The sequence below is a fragment of the Sus scrofa genome, chromosome 10, assembly GCF_000003025.6.
Source record: "Sus scrofa isolate TJ Tabasco breed Duroc chromosome 10, Sscrofa11.1, whole genome shotgun sequence".
NCBI lineage: Eukaryota > Metazoa > Chordata > Mammalia > Artiodactyla > Suidae > Sus > Sus scrofa.
The window spans coordinates 43,516,140-43,526,389 of NC_010452.4; the positions used below are offsets into that span (position 1 = coordinate 43,516,140).

General features: G+C 47.1%; 1 protein-coding gene across 2 annotated transcripts; it reads left to right on the forward strand.

Moving 5' to 3' along the window:
* Positions 302-10,033, forward strand: VIM (vimentin). Of its 2 annotated transcripts, XM_005668106.3 has the most exons (9): positions 302-2,063; positions 2,688-2,748; positions 5,373-5,468; positions 5,557-5,718; positions 6,251-6,376; positions 7,017-7,237; positions 7,699-7,742; positions 8,435-8,520; positions 9,672-10,033. In XM_005668106.3, exons 1-9 carry the CDS (start codon positions 1,501-1,503, stop codon positions 9,711-9,713), a joined length of 1,401 nt encoding a protein of 466 aa, XP_005668163.1. In that variant the 5' UTR covers positions 302-1,500; the 3' UTR covers positions 9,714-10,033. The 2 variants fall into 2 exon arrangements, with proteins under 2 accessions (XP_005668163.1, XP_005668164.1); XM_005668107.3 differs by lacking the exon at positions 8,435-8,520.

Sequence of the window (10,250 nt, forward strand, 5' to 3'; positions counted from 1 at the left end):
GTTACATAACTGCCTTTTATTAATCAAATTAAACATTTAAAGCAACATCTACTTAATTCTATAATTGGTGTAGATTATATCTTTAATGTCTCTCACTACAGCAGAAAAAGCAGTGATCACTCAATTGGATTTTGCAACTACAGAGTTTCCTCTTTCACCCAGAAACGTTCAGATCTTGTTAAAAGTCGGGTGCGGTTTTACGGGGGGAGGGGGTGGAGGAAGGCGGAGAGGAGACCGGAGGGGAGGCGGGAGGAAACTTTGCAAGAAAAACCCTCCCCAAGTGCCTTTGTGAGGCCGGAGACCGGCGTTTGGCGGTTACAGAGCCTCCGCGGAAGTTTCTTACTAAAGAGAAGCCAGCATATTGGAGCAAAATCTGGATTGGGCGCGTTCCTAAGAATTTAGGAGCGCTCTAGACTCCAAACCAGCGAACGGCACATAAGAAAGCAGAGCCCAGCTCGAAGTTGGGTAAAACTTAGAACCAACAGTACTCGCACAGTGGCCCGGGGAGACGAAAGTCAATCTCGTCTAACGGTTTTCCTGAACCGCTAGGACTCCTCAACCTCGGTGGCGGGACAGCAGAGCGCAGTGACTCACTGCCAGTGGTGACTCAGCGACCCCACCCATCTCCCCTGGGCTTTCCTTGGCCACTTCCTTGCAGCTCCTTGTCCAAAGCCGGGCCCAGCCGGTTAGGTCCCTGAACAGGAACTCCTACTACAGGAGGACGAGGAAAGTTGGGGCCGGATTGGTCCCGCTGTCCAAGCAGGCGTGCGCAAGGCTGCGCAGAGCCCAGAGCCCTGCGCCCCGGGCTGTGCGCGCCCCCACCTCGCGCTCCAATCTCAGGCCCTCTTTGTTTCTTTCTCCACGCCTTCCGATCTGCTGGATCCCTCACTCCTCTCTTCCGGCTCCTTTACCCGCGGGGCCCCCCCACCCTCGCGCTTCCAGGCGACCGCAGCCAAGGGGCCGCGCGCCCCTCCCACCCGCACGCTTCCTCCTACGCCTCCCTAGCTGGCTGGGTGCCCGGGACCCTTGTGGTTCAGTCTAGGGAGGGCTCCCCCATCACCGCGGGACCCAGCCTTTTTCATCACCCAGAGGTGAGCACACCTCAGGCCATCCTCAGGAAAGCCCCAAAAGTTCCAGTTCAGCCTCCAAGTTACTGGGGGACTGAGCATAGTCCCGGTTGCGGAGGAGGGGGGAGGAGGGAGGCTCCCGGGCTCCCCCGCCCCAAACCCCAGGCCAGCCTTCCCGCCTCTCGCCGGGTCCCCATTGGCTGGCGCACTCCGCCGCCGGGATGGCAGTGGGAGGGAACGCTCCATCCTAAGGCGGTTATAAAAACTGCGCCCTCGGCGGGGTCCCGTCCTCTGCCACTCTTGCTCCGGGGTCCCCGCGCCAGAGACGCAGCAGCGCTCCCTTTGCCCACACCCACCGCTCCCTCGCTCGCCTCTCCTCCCGGAGCCAGTCCGCGCCACCGCAGCCGCCCAGCCCACTGCCACCTCTGCAGCCATGTCCACCAGGACCGTGTCCTCGTCCTCCTACCGCAGAATGTTCGGCGGCCCTGGCACCGCTAGCCGGCCGAGCTCCAGCCGGAGCTACGTGACCACGTCCACCCGTACCTACAGCCTGGGCAGCGCGCTGCGTCCCAGCACCAGCCGCAGCCTCTACACCTCGTCCCCGGGCGGCGTGTACGCCACGCGCTCCTCGGCCGTGCGCCTGCGGAGCAGTGTGCCCGGCGTGCGGCTGCTGCAGGACGCGGTGGACTTCTCGCTGGCCGACGCCATCAACACCGAGTTCAAGAACACCCGCACCAACGAGAAGGTGGAGCTGCAGGAGCTGAATGACCGCTTCGCCAACTACATCGACAAGGTGCGCTTCCTGGAGCAGCAGAACAAGATTCTGCTAGCCGAGCTCGAGCAACTCAAGGGCCAGGGCAAGTCGCGCCTGGGGGACCTCTACGAGGAGGAGATGCGAGAGCTGCGCCGGCAGGTGGACCAGCTCACCAACGACAAGGCCCGCGTCGAGGTGGAGCGCGACAATCTGGCCGAGGACATCATGCGGCTGCGGGAGAAGTAAGACTAAGCGCCCGCGGGGCTTCAGGAGGGCGGCAGAGGGGAACCGAAGCTAACACGCCCTTGGGGATGTGGCTGGGGCGGTGGCTGCCTGGGGTACGCGGTGGGCGGGGGGAGAGCGCTGTGGCTGCTGCGGCGCAGCCCTGCCCTGAACCCAGATCTTGCAAGTTAGCATTTACCCTCTACCCCGACTCATTGCCCAAGAACGACCAAAATTCAGATTTCTTAAAACTACCACTTTGTTGTTACTCGAAGGCTCCTGCAAACGATCAGTGCGATTCCCCCAAACTTTGAGAAAGTTTCCTGGTCCCCTCTGACGGGCTGCTCTTTCCCCAGGAGCGGTGTAGGAAGCGAGACAAAGGGATTGCAGAATCTTCACGGGGGAGTGGGGTGGTGGCATTCGCCTCCCAGGTCATTGTAGCAACTGCGATTGCTTTTTACGCAGCGGCCAGGGTCCCTTTGAGATTTGCCAAAGGCAGCAGTTCTAAAAGCCATAGTCGCCGACTGCCACAGAGGTGGCGCAGCAACTCGGCTGTCTCGCGGCGAAGACGTGGTGGTTGGGTGTGGTCGCCACGCCCCTGGCGGTTTCCCAGTTCCCCTTCGGTTGATGTGCATCTCTTTCAGGTTGCAGGAGGAGACGCTTCAGAGGGAGGAAGCCGAGAGCACTTTGCAGTCTTTCAGACAGGTTTGTAGATTCTCTTCCCACTTGCAGCCACCCGACCCCACCCACCCAACCTACGGGCAGTTCTCAAAGTTACTTAACCCAAGTCTAAATCGTGCAAAACTTCTCGTCTGCTCGCCAAGCCCCCTAGTGGCAGAAAGACCACAGTTGGGAGCTTCTCCGCCTTAAAAACCCTCGAACGATTAAACCGTTCCTTCCATAGGACGTGAATAAAGTCTTTTTGACTTTGTTTCAAGATTTTTTTCCCCCAAGACATGACTTTTTTTTTCCCGTTTCGGTTCTGCAACACACTGATACTCTGATCTCGAACAGTTACAGTTTGATTCAGACTTCGGTTTGCCAAAGTCAAGCTAGCTAACTTTTACAGGGCCACACAAAGCGGAGTTCTGCCCCGTTAGTTTCAAGTGTACAATGTATTGGAGAATTAGAAACTTGGTTTAACTGGACTTAAGCCAGCAAGTTTCTTTTCTTCCATGCAAGTTCTATTGTGGCCTAAGGTTAGATGGAAGTATCCGTGTGCACAACTATTTTGTGATCTAATAAGGGTGAAAAGGAGCCATCTGTCCCCTTGGCTGAAAGGTATTAATGGTTTCTATGGGCTTCACTATGGAATGTAGATACAGACATTCTGGCAAGTGTGGTGGCTCTGGACAGGAATAATAGGAGTCTTTGTGTTCCCAGAGACTCTTTGCAACAGGCTACATTCTTATTGAGTATGTAATGATGTAAGCAGAGTTCTAATTGGACACAAGTATTTGCTAACATCCGTTATCTAATATCTGGCTCAGACTCGTGAAGTGCTAGACGTGGAAAGTCCTTAAAGCTACAGTCGTAATACCCCACATTTGGAAAGGTCTTTCTTTATTGGATCCTTGTGTTCTTTAATATTTTTTCCATAAAGAAAGAAGAAACCTGAGAACGAAGAATGGAATTTTCAGTAAAGGGTTTTCTTGCTTCAAAGATAGGAGGCCTTCAAGGATTTTTAACTTCATCTGGAATCCCAAAGCAGGGAGTGTTCCCAGCATAATTTCATTCTCCTGAACACTTACTGGGATTGGTTATAAAAGCTTCCTCAGATGAACAGTCGAGTAATATTTTGAAGCCGAAGTACATTTGCCAAATTAATTTAAACACAAATATGTGGTGTATTCTAAGTCATGAAGCATTTCTGATCACCATATCTGCAATGTTTTCTGCTGAGTAGGAACTTAATATAAAACAGTATTAGTATAACTTGTCCCTCCTACTTAGGGATTAGGTAAAACCACTCATGTTCTATTCAAAGTAGTAGAATGAAGGACTGACCTTTTTTTTTTCTTTCTTTTAAATGAAGAGTAGTAAATTTTCCTGTACATCTTTCGTAGGGCTTAACAAGTAAAAATGAATTTTTTCCCCAAGCTGGATCTTTTTACAATCATCTATTCCTTATTCACTTTTCCACGAAGATGATAGAAGTAGGTCAACATTTTAAAACTGTCAGGCTGTAAACCATGCTTCAAATATAATTGCTTACAAGATAAGAGGCATAAAAATCCTGATGACATTCCCTTGCCAGGGGGAAATAAAATCTTCCAAGGATGTAGCAGTTTACAAGTGGTGGAAACACAGAAGCAGACGAGAGGAGCAAGAATTTTACATACAGTTACACTGTATGCATTTTGACCAGTCATTCTGAAACAAGCTTAGTAAGAGAACTGACACCGGTGCTAAGTGAAAAGGATAGACACGCCCTTCTGAGATGAGAGGGGTGAGTTTCTATAGAAAAATCTACCAGAAAAAGCAAAGCAAATACAGTTCAGAGTGACATTTCTTTGCTTCAGTTTCCTGAACTGCATTTTTGCCAGTATACATCCTGAACTGAAGTATAAATTGAGCCTTGCAGTTTGAATGCCAGATGACTATAAGCTTGCTTTGGATCTTAAGGATACGTTTCAGAAGATATAAGTAGAGGGGGAAAAAAAAAGAACTTAAGTATTATCTGCTGAAACTTCTTATATACTCATGTATACATAAGTTGTGAAATCTGGAGTTCCCTCTGTGGTGCAGTGGGTAAAGAAGCTGACTACAGCAGCTTGGGTCGCTGTAGAGGCTCAGGTTCCATCCCCGACCTGATACAATGGGTTAAAGGATCTGGCACTGCCACAGCTGCAGTTCAGATTCAGTCCCTGGCCCAGGAACTTCCATACGCCATGGGTGCAGCCATTAAAAAAAAAAGGTGACATCTGATCAACTCCCATTGTCCTATTATATTCCATGATGTTACCCCTTAAAAAACTTGACAATGCCATAGCATTGATTTTCTAGATTAAAAAAAAAGTAATTAAAAACCTTCACTGATACAATACACTGATACGAAATTGAGGGGAGTTTACCATGTTGGCATACACTCATTTATTTTTAAATTGTCTGTTATTAGCTACCTTGAGTACAACTCAGTGGGTCACCCTTCAAATCTGTTAGCATGGTATTTAGGAGATTTCCAAACTTATTTGAAGGTCACAGTATCTGTCAACACCCTTTTCACAGCAGAGATGTAAGTGCAAAGATATTTAAAAAGACTAAATGGGAGAAGCCCATAGACATTAGCATCCTCGTCCGCATCTTACCTTTTTCTCTTTTCCAAACAGGATGTCGACAATGCTTCTTTGGCACGTCTTGACCTGGAGCGCAAAGTGGAATCCTTGCAAGAAGAGATTGCCTTTTTGAAGAAACTGCACGATGAGGTCAGAGGCGAGCCTGGGTGGTGGATGGAGGTGGGTGAAGCTGCACCCACACTGGGCACGGCCGACCTTCTGTCTTTTCCTTCTTCAGGAAATCCAGGAGCTGCAGGCTCAGATCCAGGAACAGCACGTCCAAATCGATATGGATGTTTCCAAGCCTGACCTCACGGCTGCCCTGCGTGATGTCCGCCAGCAGTATGAGAGCGTGGCCGCCAAGAACCTTCAGGAGGCGGAGGAGTGGTACAAGTCCAAGGTATGAAGCGGGCAAGAGTGGCCAGAACCAAAGAAAAGCATTTTGTTCTGAAAAACGCTGCACCTGGCTGTGATTCCTAAATACCTCTTAGCTCCCACGTTGAGCTGGCTTTACCTCTTGTTCAAGTTTTACTTCTTACTATATCCTCCCATCACTCATGCCCCCTCCCTTAGAAGAACAGACTCTCTTTGCACTGCCCCTCTGTCCCCCTACATCCAAGTAAACCCCAATACTATGCCCTTAACCTCCGCCCTTTGACGAGGAGGGAAACAGTGAATTTCTGCTTGAAAATCTCGACATCAGCTTTCCACCTCCTTTGCTCCGGTGTCCCAAACAGACATGGAGACAGATTCTTGGAAGGCGCTGAGATATGAACGATGTGTAAAAAATTGGGTTGGTATCGGGCCTTATTTTTGTAGCTGTCTGTCTGCCACCTTGAAGCTTTCTCATCTGTCCAGGCCAGGAAGTCTCTGAGAGGATCTGTTGGCTGAAGCTCCTGGGTGACCAGGGTTTCTGCTTTTCTTCCCGACAGTTTGCCGACCTCTCCGAGGCTGCTAACCGCAACAACGATGCCCTGCGCCAGGCCAAGCAGGAGTCAAATGAGTACCGGAGACAGGTGCAGTCTCTCACCTGTGAAGTGGATGCGCTCAAGGGGACCGTGAGTATCACCTGGCGAGAAAAGGGGGCAGATCACCAGCTTGGGTCCATTCCTGTAGCCAAGCCAAGGGTGCTGTGGAAGAAAATGTCATTCACAGGAAGAAACACTTACACTGTAATCTAAAGAAAATGAGTCATCAAGACAGATTTTAAAAGAATTTGGGGACTTCCTGTATGGGCTCAGAGGGTTAAGGATCTAGCATGGTCATTGCAGCAGCTCAGGTCTCTGCTGTGGCAAGGGTTTGCTTCCTGGCCCGGGAACTTCCATATACCACAGGCATGGCCAAAATATATATATATGGAGGGAGTTCCCTGGTGGCTCAGCAGGTTAAGGATCCTGCATTGTCACTGCCATGGCTTGGGTTCAGTCCCTGGCCTGGGAACTTCTCTATGCCACGGGCACAGCCAAAAAGTAAATAAATAAAAAATGAAAAGAATTTGGAAATCCAGAGGTTTTAGTTTACATACATTATGGCTTCCGCTAGGAAGAGGATTTGGTACTTAGATTTTCTGCCTAAAATTGGAGTATTTCCCATTTGCTGCCGGGGTCCCATTTGCACATGGTCTAGAAATGGTTGAGGGAATGGCTGGTTTTTTTATGCCCCTGGGGAAATAACACTGGCAGCCTTTCTCATCTGCAGAACGAGTCTCTGGAACGCCAGATGCGGGAAATGGAAGAGAACTTTGCCGTGGAAGCTGCTAACTACCAAGACACTATTGGCCGCCTGCAGGATGAGATTCAGAACATGAAGGAAGAGATGGCCCGTCACCTTCGTGAATACCAAGACCTGCTGAATGTCAAGATGGCTCTCGACATTGAGATTGCCACCTACAGGAAGCTGCTGGAAGGAGAAGAGAGCAGGTGGGGACCGGGGGTGGGTGGGAGTGAATTCCTGGCTGCCATTTGCATCAAGCTTCTCGCTTTCTATGCATTATCTCATTCAAACTTTACAACCTTTCCTCAAGGTAGCTCCTTGCCACTTTGTACAGATGAGGAGCCTTCAGTTTAGAGAGAGTGAGTTATGCCTTGGTCCTAGTCAGTTAATCCACTCTCAGAGCTGGGATTTGAACCTATGATGCTGTGAAAACCAACAGTCACTCTAGAATCCCTCCACTCTAGAATACTGCCAGCCCCTTGGAGAAAAAGGCTTGGAGTAAAATATTTAAGTGTCCTAATGAGATCAAACATGGGTTAATGCTTCTGAAGCAAATCATTCACCTGTGAATTTATGAGTCGATTTTCCTATTTGATGAAAACAAACATATACATTTGTTCCTTGTTGTCTTCCAAAAATTTTACTGTTTTTCTTTGTCTCTTTGTAGGATTTCTCTGCCTCTTCCAAATTTTTCTTCCCTGAACCTGAGGGGTAAGCATTTGGTTGTCCTATATGAAAAATTTTAGCAGCTTGTAACTGTTCTGTTTATAAAGCACTCATTTTTTAAATGATACCTGAAAAATACCCCACAAGAGAACATTTTGTAAGACAGCCATAATTTTCTTTTTTTTTTCTTTATTTTCCTTTTTTTTTTTTTTTTTTTTTTTAATGGCTGTACCTGCAGCAAATGGAAAGTATGCTAGGGGTTGAATCAGAGCTGCAGCTACAGGCCTAAGCCACAGCAAACACCAGATCTGAGCCACAGCTGCTACCTACACTGCAGCTAGCAGCAATGCTGGATCCTTAACCAACTGAGCGAGGGCAGGGAAGGAACCCGCATCCTCATGCACACTATGTCAGGTTCTTAACACACTGAGCCACAGTGGGAACTCCCAGCCACAATTTTCAAACCCCAGTGCTGTCTTACATTCTGTACTTTCAGGTAAATTGAAATCCATTTTTCTTCCTCCTGATGGAGGAGACAGTGAAGCTGTCCATCTCATTGACTATCCCGAGTGGTGTCGGTCCCCTAGGTTTTAAAATAGGTGACAGTCTTTAGAATTATCACAGGAATAGTGCTTTAAACAATCACAAACAGAAGTCCTCATTCCTTGGACCAAGTAGTTTCTGGTCTTTTTAAACATTTCGCTTTTACTCACTGGGGGCCTGTTTTCTTTATCCAGAAACCAATCTGGAATCCCTCCCTCTGGTTGACACCCATTCCAAAAGGACACTTCTGATTAAGACGGTTGAGACCAGAGATGGACAGGTGGGTATCTTTAAATCAAAACGGGAGTAACCTCAGACAGGCACTGAGAAATGTTTCAATCAGTAAGTCTGTCTCAGATACAGCCAGTGAATTTGGGAGGTTTCAGTTTCACCCATGCGTCCTAGAAGAATAGGCCTGTTCTATCCAGTATTACACACGGCCAGCTAATTCTTTGGCTTCTAGATCTGAAGGTGAGATGGTAATCTACCTACAGTTCAAAATTAGTGACTTGCTTTGGTGCGTAATTTGAAAGAGGAGTGCAGCATCCTTAAGCTACTGCCTCATCTGGCTTCATTAGACTACTTTCAGTATTAGGAATATTTTGATCGTGGCTATAAGGCCTTCCCTGGACACTCCTAGACCCTGTTAGAATATAATACAAGGACTTTCCATATGATTAAGTAATTTCTTATTACCTCTCTCTGGCAAGAAACAGTTGAAGTGTATTGTAATCTTTATAATCTTCCTTTGCACATAAAATATACTTGGTGTACATTTTAACTGGCTTTAGTTGCTTTTAAATTTTGTTGCTTATGACAATTACAGCATCCTTCTGTATAAACACAGTATTTTTTTTTTTTTTTGGCCTTGCCTGTGGCATATGGAAGTTCCCCAGCCTTGAACTGAACCCCTGCCACAGCAGCCACCGAGCTGCTGCAGTGACAACACCAGATCCTTAGCCACTAGGCCACCAGGAAACGCCAATATAGTATTTTTGTTGTTGTTGTTGTTTCCTTTTTTGCCCACCCCGTGGCATATGGAACTCCTGGGCCAGGGATCAGATCCGAGCCGCAGTTGCGACAATACCAGATCCTTAACCCACTGTGCTAGGCTGGGGATCAAACCTGTGTCCCAGCGCTTGCAAGGTGCTATCCATCCCGTTGTGCCATAGCGGGAGCTCCCAATATAATATTTTTTTTTTAAGTTTCTTTTTTGAAGTCATCACATTTATTGGATACCTATTTTGCTTGTATAGGTCTGTCTTCCCCCTTACCGTGCATGATTCTTGTCATGCAGGACCAACATAATCTTCCAACTTTCACAATAAATTATATACATTTCATAGGATTTTTCTTTGACATGCTTTCTGGGGTAACTTAATCATAGGTATGTAGCATTATGTTTGACCAGAGTCCTCTTTTGCTTATCAGGTTATCAATGAAACTTCCCAGCATCACGATGATCTGGAATAAGAACTGCATGTACTCTGTGCAGCGAAATATTACCAGCAAGAATAAAAAAGAAATCCGTATCTTCAAGAAATAGCTTTCAAGTGCCTTTCTGCAGTTTTTCAGGAGCGCAAGATAGGTTTGGAATAGGAATAAGCTCTAGTTCTTAAAAACCAACACTCGTAAAAGATTTAGGAAAAAAGTTTACAACATAATCTAGTTTACCGAAGAAGCCTTGTGCTAGAATACTTTTTAAAAAGTATTTTTGAATACCATTAAAACTGCTTTTTTCCATCAAATATCTGACCAACTTGTTTCTGCTTCAATAAATCTTTGGAAAACTCTTTTGGTGTCTTACTTATTTGATAATAGTGAAACAGTGCTCTAAATTTTAGGAGAATAGGTGTTTGGGTTAAATATTTTTTTAGTCTTCTTGGTTAAACTGCCTCGAAAGTCAGGGTTAGGTTAACTTTAAAAAATTCAACTTTATGCTTGAAGCATGATTGTTGTTCATTTGGTCATTTTAGACCTCACTTTGCAGTTAAGTTCTTTTTTAAACCT